The sequence below is a fragment of the Poeciliopsis prolifica genome, unplaced genomic scaffold, assembly GCF_027474105.1.
Source record: "Poeciliopsis prolifica strain line A6 unplaced genomic scaffold, Auburn_PproV2 SCAFFOLD014, whole genome shotgun sequence".
In the NCBI taxonomy this organism is placed as follows: Eukaryota; Metazoa; Chordata; class Actinopteri; order Cyprinodontiformes; family Poeciliidae; genus Poeciliopsis; species Poeciliopsis prolifica.
In genome coordinates, this window is record NW_026562389.1 from 1,061,922 (window position 1) to 1,078,344 (window position 16,423).

Here is a 16,423-nt window from a genome sequence, read left to right on the forward strand (position 1 = left end):
AAACATTTCAGCATCAGAAAAAATCTAATACTTTACCTGGCCTGATATTTTATGCCTTTCAGTTATCTCGTTATATTGACTGCATCGTTTAAGGATTAAGTTTGATGTAGTCTCAGCATTTTGGCCTCTAAATTTAGTCTAACACAGCATGAAGGGTAGGGAAAGACTCTCAGTGCTTCTTTTGAACAGCTGCCTCATAATAGACAAATGTGAGCGCATTTCTAACTTGATAAGACTTCATTACATTTCAAACTTTGGTTCTCTCAAGTGCAATGTATTATTTGATGGATAGGACCATAGGGTAGTTACTGTACATTTATTAGGATAAAGCATTCCAAAGAATACTTTGGAATCATAAGTCATTGGTATTTTTTTGGATTGAAGAAAACTATAAACATGTCAATTGTGAGATTTGACAGAAACAGGCACAGAAACATAAGTCTAAAAATTACGAGATTTTCTGAAGACTTTTTCAGAGAGGTTCAGAATGACTCGGAGTCCTCTTAGTCATTATGACTATGAGGAATCAGAATGACTCAATGGCTATAAACAGATGCTTCAGTATTATAAGACCACCTGTCATTATTTTAACAGGTAGACTTTACTACAATTTGACCAACAGGCATATAACATACTAAAACGAAACACATAAACATCTTGGTAAATGTTCTACTTCAAACCTGCAGAAGTGACTAGGATGAAGTAGGTGTTGAGAACTGCGACATCCTGGGTGAACCTTATGAGCAAAAGATTGAGATTGATTCTTCATCTCGAGGAAGAAGGCGCAGAGGAGGAAAACCATAAAAAAGAATGGAAAGCTATATCGAGCAGACTAAGCAGGGCCCCTTTGATGCTGCCAAGCTGTGTTCACAAAGACACGACTAGCCTGCTCTAGAATCCAGAAACATAAACACAAACCTTTCTCTTTTTTTATTTTTTTTTTACAGATTTTTAACTAAAGCAAATTTGTACGGTGTCTTGCCAAAACAGAAACTCTGTACTTTCAAGTGTAAATAAGAAGCTTCACTGTGAGAAAGAAATCCTGAAACTCTAACTAGGCATTTGTTTAGCTGCTAAAATAATCAACCCCTAACATGAAGGATATTATCCTGACCCTGTTATCTCCATCAACTCTTGGTGATAAACCTGATTTATCTTCTGATATTATGTTCTTTTTAAAGAGAGGGAATGTTGAAAGTCAACTTTAAGTTAAAACATGTTAATTTCCTGCTGTTAAGATGTTTACCAACATAGTACTTCATTCTTGACATAATCAATTCTACATTAGACAGACATATTTGGACCCAATACATAGATTCATAAGGGAAAAAGGTTAAATTCAGATCTTCTGGATTTCTCATGAACGGTGTTTTAAAAATATATTCTTAGAAGAGTTCAACTGATAATATTTCCTAGCTATCTAATCATAACAATTTTTAATATTTATTAAAAAGGATCATAGACATTTCATGAATTTGAAATGCATTTTTAATTAAATAAAATAAGTGCGACATATCATAGGACGCTACATAAGCCATGCAGGATTATGTGAGCTGCATGAAATACAATGGCTATACATTATAATGCCTTCAGGCTCACTGTAAAACCCATTGTCAACATCCAATGTACACTATAAAACCCAGAGTGTGGAGAGATAACAAATTCAAGTTGAATTAAATGTTTTAACCTGGCAAAAGGAGTAAGGTGGCAAAAACACAAAAAACGCCATGGATGGGAAAGTGGCAGGATAAAAGGAATATGGGATTATGGAGGTGTCAAATATGTGTTGGAGTTTTGGTAGGAGAAGAATTACTGATATCAACAACCATCTATTGAATGGGACTACACAAAGGCTCACAGGCTCATGATTAAACACATTTTTTGGCTAACTTCCTGTTAAGTTTTTATCTGATATATAAATGTCCTCTGATCATCATTGGGCGTTAAAAGAAGGCAGTTTAATTATTTATGTATTTATATGTCTTGTGTGAAATCTGAGCTGTGATATCTGAGGCATGTGATTTTCTGATTCAGTGTGTAGTGGTCTATATTCCACACAGTGGAGATCAGTTTCAATCCAAAACGTTAGGTCACATTTTGTTAATCCAGACATAATCTGTCAGGATGTAATGCACTGTTTGAGCATACTTTTCTTCTTAAATAAAGTAATGCTTGTATGTTTGTAATTTGACACGTTCTCTTTTTTCACTCATTTTTTAAACTGTTTTCTTCTTTCTTTCTTTTTTCTAGGTGGAGAAGTCCCATACACCACCCTTGCAACCAGGATGATGATGGGTTTTTGGTGGATGTTTGCTCTCATTGTTATCTCTTCCTACACTGCCAATCTAGCAGCTTTCCTCACCATCTCACGAATAGAAAACTCTATACAGTAAGTACTAACAAATTAGGACCTGGTGAGAGAAGTTACAAAAAAAAGACACAAAAACATGTTGGCAGCATTTATCAGTTTTTGCTAGATAAATTTGGGGCAGATTAATAAAATATGGACTGCTCTGGTGTCACAGCGTCAGGAGCGACCACATACACACATAGCCAGGACTACAACCATCACATTCCTTGGATTAAGGTGTCCCCTAAACCAGAGACGATTTCAAAAGCATCTTCTTGATTTTGAGAAAACCCATGAGTATCATTTATAAAGGATTGCATAGATTTCATTGCGTTTTAAAAAGTAAGTTCAGCTGTCTACTTGAAAATTTTAGAACCCTTTTTGCTTCTCTCTGCACGAACACACGCACACAAATACACAAACCACCTTCTTACTCTTGTTGTCAATCATTGATTTATCACATTGTGAGGTGGTGTCCTCTCCTTTGCAAAAGATGAGTGTACATAGCACTGATGAGGAGAGATAGTAATAAGATAAGAAGCATGGAATTAGTTGTAATTTAATAAGAATATTAATAATCTTTTCTGTCATTATAGCAAACATGCAATAGAATTACATGGATTATAGCAAATTTGGGTGATAAATAGTACTAGAGGTTATTTAATGTCCTCGTGGCTACTGGGTATAAACTGGTCTTCAGTGTCTTTGTCCTTGCATTAATGCTCCTGTATCTGCAGCCTAATGGCAGCAGTTGCAACACATTGTGTCCAGGGTAAAGATGTCGAAGAAGTTGGCAAATCTTTGTTCTTTTACTTTTTTCCACACATCCTTTCCCTGAGGGTCTATGCCCCATGTTATTCTGTCCTTGTGATAATATGTCTTCCTGCTTCTCTGCCACTAGCAGAGAAGCAGGAAGTGCTCATCTCTCATTGGGCTAATATGCATGTCTAAGCATCCGCTATGCCTGGCAGTGCCACAGTTGTGCTCGGCTTTGGAGTAAACAAAAATATTTCTCTCCATCAAACCACCATCACTTTTTGTTTCTCTTTCTTCTTGCGCTTGGAATGTTTTTGTTTTCTTTGGTCTCTAATTTTCTTTAACCATGAACAATTCAGTAACACATCACACAGGCAAAAATAAGCCCAAATGCATTTGTATAAGAAAGCTAGTAAATTAGATTGTTAGGGATAGAATAAACAAGCAAATACACTAATGGAAGAGAAATCCAGGAAAAGATGGAGACATGACTCTCCTTAGTGTTTTCCATCAAGGCAGGCAGGCTTTTTAAGTATTAATGCCCTTGTTTCATCCTGAAAATGAAATAACAAGTCAGCGTCAAGAACCCTCTCTGGACTATTTCACGCTTGGATGTTTTCCCTCAATTTCGGTGTGAATCCTTTAGGAAAACTGTGAAAGGTGGCAGAGGAGAGTAGCAAAGCAAAGGCACAAGTGAGCAATGCACAGAAAGTGAGACAAAAAGGCATCTTAATGAGGAAATGAAGTGAACACGTAGGAACAATTGAATGAGACACAGAGAGAGAGAGACAAAAGTGGAAATATTTGGGCCATGATGACCTGACAATAAGAAAATGTCTGGAGGCTGTAAAATTTGGGGAGCAGACTGTTTCTTTCGTGGCTCAGATAGGATGTTCATGAATGACTGTGTGCTGAAATTGCAGTAGACATATATATGAAATACTTGTAATTTTAATCTTTTTAGGTACTTACAAAGATTAATTGATTAAATTGCTTCCAAAACAATTTGGCAGCAAATACCAAAGGAAAAAGAGCAAAAATCAACTATATTGCTTCATAATGACTTTAAGCAAAACTGGCCATGTAATGAAATCAGATTATATAGTTTTGATTGTAGCAAGCTAAGGATTTATGAGTTTTCTCATAAGATAGATTTTACTCCACTCCTGAGTTAGTGAATTATTTATTTTTAATAGTGTAAAAATAAATGCACACAAACATTTTCAGATAATTTTTAGATGATGACATTTGATGTTCAAAACTTTGAATCTCAGAACTGTTAAATTTGCAGGGTGAAGTACATAACACTCCTCTCTCTAGACTAATGCAACCTCCACAGTGATATTCAAAGCATCTTTAATTTCACATCACAGTGCACTTATTGTACCTTTAAATTTGAAACTTGCAAATTCATAATTGGGAATGTGGCCATTCACACAGTGAAGTAAATCCCAACCCCCAGAGTTGGATTCTTTTACCAAGTTATATTTGCATACAAATGCCTAGGAAACGTTAACATCTACAAATGCATTTGCTTCATTCTTTCATCAGTTTTAATAAAGAGAAACTCAAATGCAGGGAGGAGATGGAGTGTAGGGATGAAACCATTAAAGAACCGGCTCCTTAATGGTCACAAACTCATATGACTAAAGAAGACTCAGCATTCAAGTCGACTGAGAGGTGACAACTTTAATTAAAAAAAAAAAAAAAAAAACAGGAAATGAATGCGCTGAATGGGACTGATGTATTCCACTTGATAGACATAAAGTATGAAAATAAGATACAAAATCCTCACAAAGTTAATAGATAAGTACAATACTTACCATGACAATTACATTTATTTATATTTACAAATTAGATACAGGAAAGGTCAATTACAAATGTTAACAGCTTAAAGTACAAAAGCATCTAGTGCCAATTGCACCAGCTGTACATTGAATGAATTATGTAAGCAGATGTTTTATTAGTAAAATCATGTCAGTTTATTTATAAAGTACATGGCCTCTGGACTTTACACTGTATTTCTCTTAATCTAGTGATAATTTTAACAAGGAATATCCCTTCCAATAAAAATCGTGTCTATCCCCTCAGAAGAGTAGAAACATATCATGGCATTAAAATGTTTTTACTGACATTGGCTCTTCAAAGACATATTACCGTAAAAAATTTTTGGACAGCCTGCCTCAATAAGATTGCTTAAACCTTTGGACTGTAATTTCTTCGAACCTAAAAAAGAAATGACAGAGCCGCCTCCTCCCTCACGGCAACAGGAGGCATTTCTTGGACATCTGTCAAAAAGGATCTTGCCAGTTCCAACTCTTTTGATATGTTCCACCATGCTCAGTGGTAAGACCTGAAGCATATCAAAGTTAAAGGTAAAATAGTTCCTCCCTGAATGTTAACTAAAAGTTTGATGGAAAATCTTTTTTCTTGTCAGAGGTGTTTTTTCATTTTTTTTTTTTTTTTTTTTCTGGGATCTGTCTGACAAGAGTAAAATCCAGCATTTTTTTCCCTCTTAAACAGACTCCTGGTGTTGCTGTTAAAGTAGTGAGGTCAGACTAGTCTGTGATTGTTCCCTAAAAAAAGTCTGATTAACATGAGTGAAAGATTTTTCTCTTTCTCTTTCAAGTTTATTCTCTCTTTGCTCCTCTTTCACTCTGCAATGACACACACATACACACATGTACTGACTATTTGTCATAAGATACATTCAGCGGCTGTTCACTCCATTTACTTGCTCATTGAGCTGCTTAGGGAAATATAATTGCTTGCAAAATGAGCTAGGATACACACAGGACAGAAACACTAGTCTATGCACATGCTCGCACGCATACACACACAAACAGGAATTAAATTCACATTAAACAAAGACAATTAAACACATAATTCTTATATGCATTGACTTCCACAAGACTACACACACATTATAAATCTGGAAACAAGCATGGCATTTTGTAGTGAAAATTTAGAGATTTGAGTGAAGAAACCTTTTACATTTTTATGTATTTATATTTTCTTTTTTTTTAAGGTGGTGTGCGAAACTATGCTTTTCCTTGAACTTTTCCACCTTTTGTTAATTCATAACAGCAAACATTGATATATGTTGTCATTATATAGACAAAGTAGGATATAAATGTCTTAGTCATCCTCCTAAATAATGCCATCTGACAAATGTCTACAGAAACATTACCCTTATAATAAAATAAAAATGTAATGTATTGAAGGGCTAAAAAATTGGATTTTGCATATTTCTCCCTTAATATGCTGCATTTATTGATGTATTTGTTTATATATTTGATTTTTTTATTAGCGATGCAATTTTCAGACAGTTGACGATATGCTCAGCGTACACAATTGTTGGAAGTCAACTCTCTATTTAAACACAGGGATCATCTCTTTTTGTCTCTTTGCTTTGCTGTAATAAGTCTTAACTCTAAACAAAAAAACAAAACAAACAAAAACAAAAAACAAACAAAAAGCCATTGACATTTTTTCTGCAAAATCCACTGTAAATGTTTTAGTTTTAACTAATTTTATTGTCAGTCATAATGCATGTTTCTTACTTCACTCCCTCTCTGTTTTTTTGCAAGATAACTGCAAAAAGCAAGCTTAGCATTACATCATGAAAATGGATCACAAACCAAGAATCCTGGTCAAAGATTCTCTTCATGAGCCAGCACATTCTCAAGTGAGATTGGTGGGAAGAGGAGATTATTAGGGCCAAAGATTAATTGACAGTAATAAAAGATTCATGTTCACAGCAAAGTTCATTAAAATCTTCAAAGGGATTTTCTTTTTTGGGGATGGATTGGAGCTCATTGAGGACAGCATGAGAGCGAGAGGAGGAACTTTAAGTTTTCCCTACCATAAAAACACAAAAAGTACTTCTCAGTATGTGTGCATTCATGCAAACGTTTATTTGTGCTGGCAGACAAGCTTGGAATCATAAAATCTTTGCTCAAATTTGTACCCATTGTTTAATCCGCTGCGTGGGTGTACTGTATTAGCTGAATTAATGACAAAGCGTACTGTACACTTGTTCTTCAATAAGCTGGATGTGTTGAGAGTTTTGTGGCTATGTTTTGTTTCCCAGATATGAGGATCTCAAATCCATGGGTGGTGTGTAAGCATGCGTTTAACAAACAAACAGTAATTAGTTCATGTAATGGTTCTCGATTACATTTCTCAGCGGCCAAACTCTTTGAAAGGCAACTCAAGCACTGTTGCATTATAATTAACAATAGCTTGTGTTTTTCCCCTAGAGGTGGCAATTTATGGGTAAGGAGGAGTTTGAAGGAGAAAAAAAAAATAAGAAAAAAAAAGAGAAAGACGTTTATAGTTCAAAACAGACTGACATGTTGTTGTTGTTGTTTTTCTCATTTTCAATGCTTATTCATGATTCTATTTTGTTTTTATAGCTACCACACACTTGCTTCACTTAGTTTTTCTCTTTGGACTTTGTGTAATAATTATTGTCCGCTTGCAAATACTACACACTCATGTGCCTAAATTAATCAGTGACATATAGACACGGGATCAAATATACCACCTGAAGCCCACCCCTGCACATTTTATCACATTTGTGTGGGATACCCATAGATTAATTATTCATGCAGAATGCTTTTACTATCTATATTATTCCACTGATGTATCTAGTCATCTTGCACAATGTCACACCAATTAGATGACTGTTGCAACATTTACATATGTCTCTAAATATCTTAGTATATTTTCAGTTCAGAAAGAAATATCAGAATTGGTCTTTCATCAATTATTTTTCATTCACTTATCTCTGGTGATCTCCTCACACACCAAATCTGTGTCTGGAAACTGAGAGATGCAGCTGAACATATCTGCTACATCCACATGATGGTACCATGTCAATATAGACGAAAGCATATAAGGAATGTTTGGATCCAGATGGTTAAAACTATTTGGATCCAGATGGTTAAAACTATTTTGAAGGCAAAAGTATGTTCTATTCCTGTAACAGCAAGCTTTATCTTGTAAAGTAGCTTGTTGGTGTACATTTAATCCAAAGCTGCCAAAGTTTATAATTTCTTTTTTTAGTTTCTTCTACTATCAGCCTAAAGTCAAAAAAGTGTTTGTATAGAATAGATGTTTACACAAGAAAGTACTACTCCACAATTCAGTAAAAAAAAAAAAGCTATGAAAGTTTGCTGAAGCTTGAATGCAACCCAGTTGTCAAGAAAACATCCAAGCTGCCATTCATTGAGCAAAACTACTTTAAAATGTTTTGCTCACTATAGTATTGCAGCTTTTCACTACAAAACATAAAAAAACTGAAAGTTTAAAAGTCTTATATTTGTTCCCCTAGATAGTTTGTGTTTCATTTTTTAGTCTTATGTGAACAAGAACAGTGTACATTTCCTTGGCACTATAGATCACATTACTGGTTTTCCCTGTGGTTGACTGTAATCTAATTCTAGAAATCCATCTTGGCCTAAACTGGCTCATTTTCCTTTTAGTACATTGAATTGTGTGAATATGTTGAGCCAAGTTTTCCACTGCCACTTCTTCATGGAAGACATTACCAGAAGCTTTTTTCCCCCAAACTACTCATAACCAATTCATTAGATGGAAGAAGCTTTTTTTTCCCTCAGTTAAACTTGGGTAGGCATTGGTTTACTTTGATCAGTCCTGGCTTTTTCCATCTGCTAAATTTGGACCTTCAGTTTTGTAGTTATGATAGGGTACTTTCATTTCCCAACAGAACCAAGAGCATTTACTGTCACCTTCTTAAAGGAGCTGTCTTCTCAGTTTTAGACTGATGCTGCGCGCTATCCCACTGACCGTCAACAGGAGTTGCATTCTCTCTTTTAGACTGATGGTGTACACTATCTCGAGCCGGGGGTTAGGTTTGATGAGAGCCTCACTGACTCCAGAGAGAAAATGATGTCAAGAAACATCATTTTATGCCTTGAAGAAGAGAGTACATTCGGCCCCAGTGTGCCCAAGGTCAAGCAAAACAACCAGTGCTTTGAGAACTACATTTAAATAAAACCACACAACCAACCAAGTGTCACTGTAATCTTTTTTAGAAAGGGTCTAGATGAAATGTAATGTGCAGTGAAGCTCTACTTCTCAATAATTCAGGATAGGTTTGTTTTGATCATAGCTCACAACATATCCTGGCCCATTACATCAACATCATCAGCAGGTCAAATTCTTGGTCTTTAAACTGGAAGGCATACAATTTCTCAATTGGACACAAGGCACAGGGTAAGATTTTAAATCTTGTATATTTGGCCTAAATAGTCAAACTGAAAGCTTCTTTCAGATGGCTTCATTGCCACTTTTCAGGTCCTTTCATTTGTGGAAAAATGACTACAAAGCTTTTGTGTCTGTTTTTTTTAAAGGACAATCTCTTTTGGCATCAGAGCTAATTACTAAAAACAGCTTGATATAGATCATCAATCCTGTTTTGGGGACTATTGTAGAGATAATTATGCAAAGAAGGATGCTTTGTAAAATGAATAACCTAATGGAAAACCCCAAGCATCCTTTATACAAGACAGCAAAAATTTTGGGGCAAATCAAGTTCTTAAAGAGCTACCCATTGTCTCTTATTTTACTTTGTTGTCAATTGTCCATCTGCAGTTGTGTAGAAGTTTGTTGTATGATTGCATTTCTTTATAAACTGTGAAATTTAAATTTGGGCAAAAAAGGCTAACGAGAGGCTAATGTCAAGGCCCTGTCAAATCTGGCATGAATCTGGCTGCTGATATACCCCAGTGTCTTTTATGTTGACAAAGTCTCTGACACAGTTTTGTCCCACAATCTGCAGAGGTTCAAACTGTGTTTTTGCTCTGTGGATTGGGGCTTCTGTTTGACTTTCTTGAAGTTCTTAGAAACTTACTGACAACTAAAGTTCTCTACATGGCTTTTACCAGAGATATCATCTTTATGTGTATGGAGTTAGTTTTCTGTCTTTCACTAGTTTTCCTATTAGTTTTGACAGTAGTGTGTTGGACTTGGTCCTGAGAAGTTGTGTGTTATCAGTGTGTAAAATGCTTTGAAAGATTCATTGTAAAGTGCTGTTAAATTCAGCTGACAATTTCAATGTGATTTGTAAAGATTTACTTGGCTGAAGAAGACCAGACTCTTAACAAGGAAGGAGCCTCCAGCAGAACCAGGCTATGAGTTGCCATTTTCTGAAGCAGGCTGTGGGTTCAAAAGAAAAAAGAAGAACAAAAGAAACAAAAAAAAAAAAAAAACATAAGAGCACTGGGCCTGGAGTACTTAAATAAAAAAATAAAAAGTAAAAGTAAGGGAAGTTCACAGAGAACTCCATCAAGGACTTCATTCAAGAAATGGGCATATCGAAGCGAAACGTGCTGAGCCAGGAATATTTGAAAATAATGGACTGCTCTAAAATAATGGGAACAATATTTATTATAGCTCCACTAAATATAAATATATATCAATATATACTATATTAAGGACTTTATCGATGGAAGAGGCACATGCTTGCCGAGATTCATCAGCTTTGACAACTTCTGTGGCTGCCATTTCTCAACCTTAAAAGGTTCATCCGTACAGTAGGATGTTGCATTAGTGTAAGCTCTAACTACAGGGACAGACCTCACACAACGTGCAGTAGAGAAATGGACTGACTGATTCAATGATCTTTTTTGTTTCCTTTAGGTCTCTACAAGACTTATCAAAGCAGACCGAACTGCCTTACGGGACAGTCCTTGACTCTGCAGTATATGATCAGGTGCGCTCAAAGGCTATGAACCCCTTTGAGAGAGATCCCATGTACTCCCAGATGTGGCGGATGATTAATCGGACTGGAGGAGCAGATAATAATGTTGAGGAGTCGAGGGAAGGCATTCGCAAGGTAGGCATATACCTTTTTAAATTTGTTCTCAGTATCAAATGAAAGACCTTTGACTTATGTAAAATTGCAGTTGTTATTAACATAAATATTGAAGTCAAAAGGCTGATAAATTTCAATAAATGGGACCAGGTGCAAAGAGGAAGCACCATTACTGGAGTTATTTATTACTCCGTGCAAGGGATTCATATTCAGGCTAGCATCTGCTGGCATTTGATCACATAATTTTTGAAGACATGCATAATTTGTTTGTATTGTGTCAAAAAAGCCTGAAGAGCAGCCTCAGACCTCTCAATGTCATTATAATAGTTGTTTAGTTCAGGTTTAGAATTTTAAATCTTTCTTCCGAACATATTTTTTTACATAGAAAATAATGAATAGATTATTTTAGGTAGATTCAAAATACAAAATGAGATACAAAAAATACCAAGAAATAGTATGTTATGTTGTGTTGTAATATAAAAAGACATGGAATGAAAGTAGGAAAAAAAGATATTTTAAGTAAATGTACGAATGCATTCGTACAAAACTTCCGCATATATTTCTTTTTTATGCTACTTTATGCAAATACAGTAGCATAAGGTACCATTATGCCCTAAAACTATTGTTCATCACCATAAGTTAACTGTAAATTTAGGCTACATTTAACCATTTTTATATATTGCATTGCTTATTGTTGCTCCTACTGTCTGGTAAATATAAAGAGGGTTTCATATGTATTCTATAGTGTGCAGTATGCTCATAATCTATACATATTAGCCTCTGTCCTCTTTTTAAAAGCCTGTATTGCTGTAGGGTCATTGCTGTGGATGAGAAGAGATCCGTGTAAATGATGTTAACGATGCACATATAGCATTTGCAATGCTAAATTCCCTTGGTAATTATCCAGCAGCACAAACACCTGACTGCTGCATCTTATTTACATGGCTGGAGCTTACTGTTTATGTACTTCAGCCTGAACGTTCAATATCTCCGCCCCCTTTGGAATATATTAGACCACGTGTTAAGACAACACAGGGAGAGTTAAGAGGAGTGGTTAAAGATCAACATGGTGGTTTCGCTGTTGGGGATATATTCTATGCCTCTCTCCCACTTCCCCACTTCTCCCCCTCCAAAGAAAAAAAAAACACATATAAAAATACAACAGCAATCAATTTTCCATGAATTTTGCTTATAAATTGTGAGGTTTATTGAATGCATATACCTGTCTGATAATTTTCCACTTCTGTTACGCTCACTACAATTATTATCTTAGGCGCCAGACTTCAACATCTATTAGAGAACACTTGCAGTGATCAATCAATCTGCCTTTGTAGCCTCATAAATACAAAAGGGTTGTACAGATTCTATAGTTAATTTATGTATTACAGCTTGGCAGCTTGCACTTTGGAGACGTCTGTTGTTTCACTTCTGGTACCAGGTGTATGGTACACAGCCTCTGGGTTTGTATGCTTTAGCATATTAATAATATACATTGGCAAGTCAATAACTTTTAAAACTTAAATATAATCTATTTCACAGCAGAACCTACCTAATCGGTAAGTAGGTAGTAGATAGGTTCTGCTGTGAAAGAGTTCTGTATCATTGCCTTCTTCTGAACTGGCTAAAACGCTACATTACTTGTCTTTCTACCTGAAATACCTTTTCAGCAGTATACAAGTCGAAGTGTGGCTTATTTTGGTCTTCAACTGCAGTGGCTATTTGGTAAAAAAAAGAAGCCTATAACTCAGATTCCCTACAGGTAAACTAAACAAAAATAAAACTGTATTGTTTTGTACCAATTTCCAAGGAGGAGTTAACCATCTTGCTCGTGTAAATCATTTAGTATTTACAGTTGAAGACAAGCAATACAACAATAACGTCCAGTGGGGGGACCCAAGTCACGTTAAAGTCTGGATGTTTTCTATTGCTTTCCTCATTTTGCCATGTTTGATCTGGATTTAAATGTGCATACAAAAAAATTGAGTTTCAAATAGACTTTTTTTCTCATGTTTTCAGGTTATAGCAATTTAGAATTTTCTGCATTGAAGTAAAATTGAAAGCGCTGTTGTAAATGTCACCATATTGCACAAATCACAATAGCCTGCCTCCCCAGATGTTTCTTTTTGTGTGTATCCTGGCTCATTGTAAACACATTTTTCTGCTTTCCATCTTCCTCCACCTAAAATGGGCTTTTCGATAGAGATGCACAAGCACGCCAACCAAAGAATAGAATCAACCAGTTGTTCCCCTTCATTGTTCTGATTTGTGAGTGGCACATCAAACATACACAAAAAATGTTTTTTTAATAATTTTTTTATTATTATTTATTAAATACATCCAAGTCAATGGCCATAATCAATTAATTTCCTGTTGGAATCAAAACTGCTGTTTATTGAAGAACTCTGTTATGTGGTACCAACTTGCTAATACTAGTAATATCAAGAAGTAATATATATTTTTACAATGTATTTTTATTATTACTTTAGATCAGCTTTACTACTGAATGAAAATGTGACCCAAATGTTTTGGGCTGAAACCATTGGTGGTCGCTACACTGCTGCAAAACTTTCTAAGATTCAACTGTTACACAAGTAACTGTCGTTTTGGGTGGGTGGTTCTTTCATTAGCATCTAAGACTGAATGTCCTATGAGTAAGACTTGGAAATGAAGCTCGGCTTCCAGTAATAGCAGAGCCAGAGAAGGTAAACCAGACTCCAGGAAGAAGGATCTTTGTTTTATTCATTATAGTATTTCTGCTTCCTTTTTCCACTGCCACTCATTTTCCTCACAGCTGAATATTTTACAGATGTCTGTTACTTGTGCTACTCTTTGACACAGCTCTTATTTCTTCCACTTGACCCCCATTTTTCACTCCACCCTTTTCTCTTCTTCTTTTCTTTAGACTTTCCTTTGCAGCACCATCCTTTTTATCTTTAGCAGCCTATTATGCATCCACATTTCGTTAAAGGCTACAGAGTGCACTCTAGTGGTTCACTAATTTATGTCCCAACTGCAGTACCACAAGGTTTTTTTTTCTTTTACTTTCCTTTTTGCTATAGCATTACTGTCAGGGACACTGTTATTAGAAATGTATGTTCAGAGCTCCACTAAATGTAATATTGAAGTTAAAATATGTCATTTACATGACTCACAGACACAATGATTTTTTTGTGTTTTGTTACTAACAAAAGATTTTCAGATTTTCGAAATGGTGCCTTTTAATCTGTTAGGATTTAGTTTTGTTGTTAAAAAAAACAAAACAATTGAAAAGCACTGTACACTGTCTGCAATTCTTTTCAAGCCGGAGGCTTTTTGGGAAGCCGTTCTGTTATTAACCAACACAATAACGGACATCAGTCTCAATTTGCTATATCTGGATGTGTTTGTCTTCATCAATATAGTCCCCATGCTGTATTTGATTCCTGTGAGGTTACAATTTTTTTCCTTTTAGTGTAGTTTCCTTCCTTCTCAGCCTTCCTTCTATCAGCTGCCTCTTGTTCTTTCAGGCTTTTTCTCTTTCGCAATAAACCTCTTACTCCTCTTTGTCACCGGTCTCCAATGCACACTATAGATTTTCTCCCTTTTAGGTTTTGGTCCCCTGCAGTAAAGTTATGTTATGCCAAAACTGGTGAGTGTCTGAGATGTTGGGAGAATCGAAGACACACTGATATGTTTACTGTCCACACATAGTAGCAAACACGCATGTACACTTGCATGTACTTCACCTCTAAGAAAACGCAGTCACCTGTTTTATTATAAACATTACTGTACCCAAAAATATAGAGTTGGCACTCTGGGCCAGGCAAGTGCATATATATATATATAATATATATATATATATATATATATATATATATATATATATATATATATATATATATATATATATATATATATAAATGTGCTACTATTAGCTACTTCTTTCAAAATATCCTCAGTGGACCACATTGTTTGCCACAACAATGTCTGATTCCAAGCTAAGGAATAATGTTTTATAACCATGGGGTGTTATTTCCATAAAAATGTTTGCCGTTCAATAGATGTAAAATTACTTTTCACAATTCAATCTCGTTTTGCTAGTTTAGGTTTTCATAGTTTTAACAGTCAAAAGTATAACAATAAATATTGGTTAATACATTTAATAGAATATCAAACTATTTGGTGTAAAATTCCTGGTAGATTTTGGTTTTCACCTTGTTCCGATTGTAAGATAAAAGACACCCAAGAGACAGTGATTGAGCCAACAATCCAATTCTTCCAAACATTCCTCTTTGAATTTTTGCTCGATATTACAACTCTGTTAACCTCTGGTCTGTGCTTCTTTTTATTAGTTATCAGCTTAGATAATTTATAACATTCAATTTATTTTATATTAAACCTCCTTGGCAAGCCAACATGAAGGAATTTCCATGTTAGTTCACTCCTTAGCTTTGATAGCATTGTGTTTATTTCTTTTTACCTTGCTAAATCTTTTTAAAAATACCTATGAGTATGAATTAAAACTACTTCTTTATTACAACAACGACCAGTTCCTTGTGCTTTTTCTTGTAAACCAAGATGATATTTAACTCATTTTAAGTTCATCTTAATCTGAAACATATTCTTGTTTCTTTAAATTTATGTCAGGCATCATCTTGTCATTTTACCAAGTGTAAAAATATTCCACTCCCTTATGCCCCTAAAGGCACAAACCTAAACCATCACATACACTCAGATAATACATGTACTAATAAATTGAAAATGAGACTTTTCGGAGCAGCAGAAAAGTGAAATATAATTTCTTTGACATGCATCATTGAGAAACATATGATACTTTGTTTTTCTCCTTTAAATGCGGTTTTATAGTAGGCATCACAGTTTATGTAACACTAAGTGCTGTAGGAAAACAAAAGTAGAGTTTTGTAGTGTTCTTCATGCATAATTTCAACAGATGCATATAGTTAAATGTGAAGCTTTCAATTTGAGGAGCTTTTATGTCATAATGTTGTGGTACTCGTACATGTGTACACGATCACTCAACTTTCCTTTTGTATGCACACACAGCACTAAAACTTTGATATATTTTGTACCTTAGTTCTTTTTCATGCACACATTTGACTTGGTAGATGTAAATGTAATACTTGACAGCTGCTCTTCATCAGGTTTTAAGGGTCTCTAATGACTGCTGTGGGATTTTAGTCTTGAGTGAATTGAATTGTTGGTTTAGGTAATTTTTCATCTCTGTGACTTTTTGCTCCTCTGCTTCCTTCCACTTTAGAAAATATATCTTTCAGAGTTTGGGATATAAGCAGTCAAGCTTTTATTTATAGCAGCCGCTAGAAAAACAATTTATGACCAAAACATTTTCTTTGTCAGCATCATGACTTGAGAAGATGCAATTAAAACATTATGGTTAATGGCTGAGACTTGCTGCAAACAAATGATTACATCTATACAACCAAACCTCACAAAAACACAATAAATTGTTTTTAAAA

General features: G+C 35.1%; 1 protein-coding gene across 3 annotated transcripts in view; it reads left to right on the forward strand.

The window, feature by feature from the left end:
- Nucleotides 1–16,423, forward strand: part of grid2 (glutamate receptor, ionotropic, delta 2) — a 437,319-nt gene that overhangs the window by 364,514 nt on the left and 56,382 nt on the right. For all 3 annotated transcript variants that reach the window (XR_008606581.1, XM_055039675.1, XM_055039674.1), the window contains exons 12-13: nucleotides 2,251–2,389; nucleotides 10,775–10,970. Coding sequence is in view for 2 of the 3 variants with exons in the window: in XM_055039675.1 (XP_054895650.1) it covers nucleotides 2,251–2,389; nucleotides 10,775–10,970 (335 nt within the window). In the remaining variant the exon portion in view is untranslated. The remainder of the gene's footprint in view (nucleotides 1–2,250; nucleotides 2,390–10,774; nucleotides 10,971–16,423) is intronic.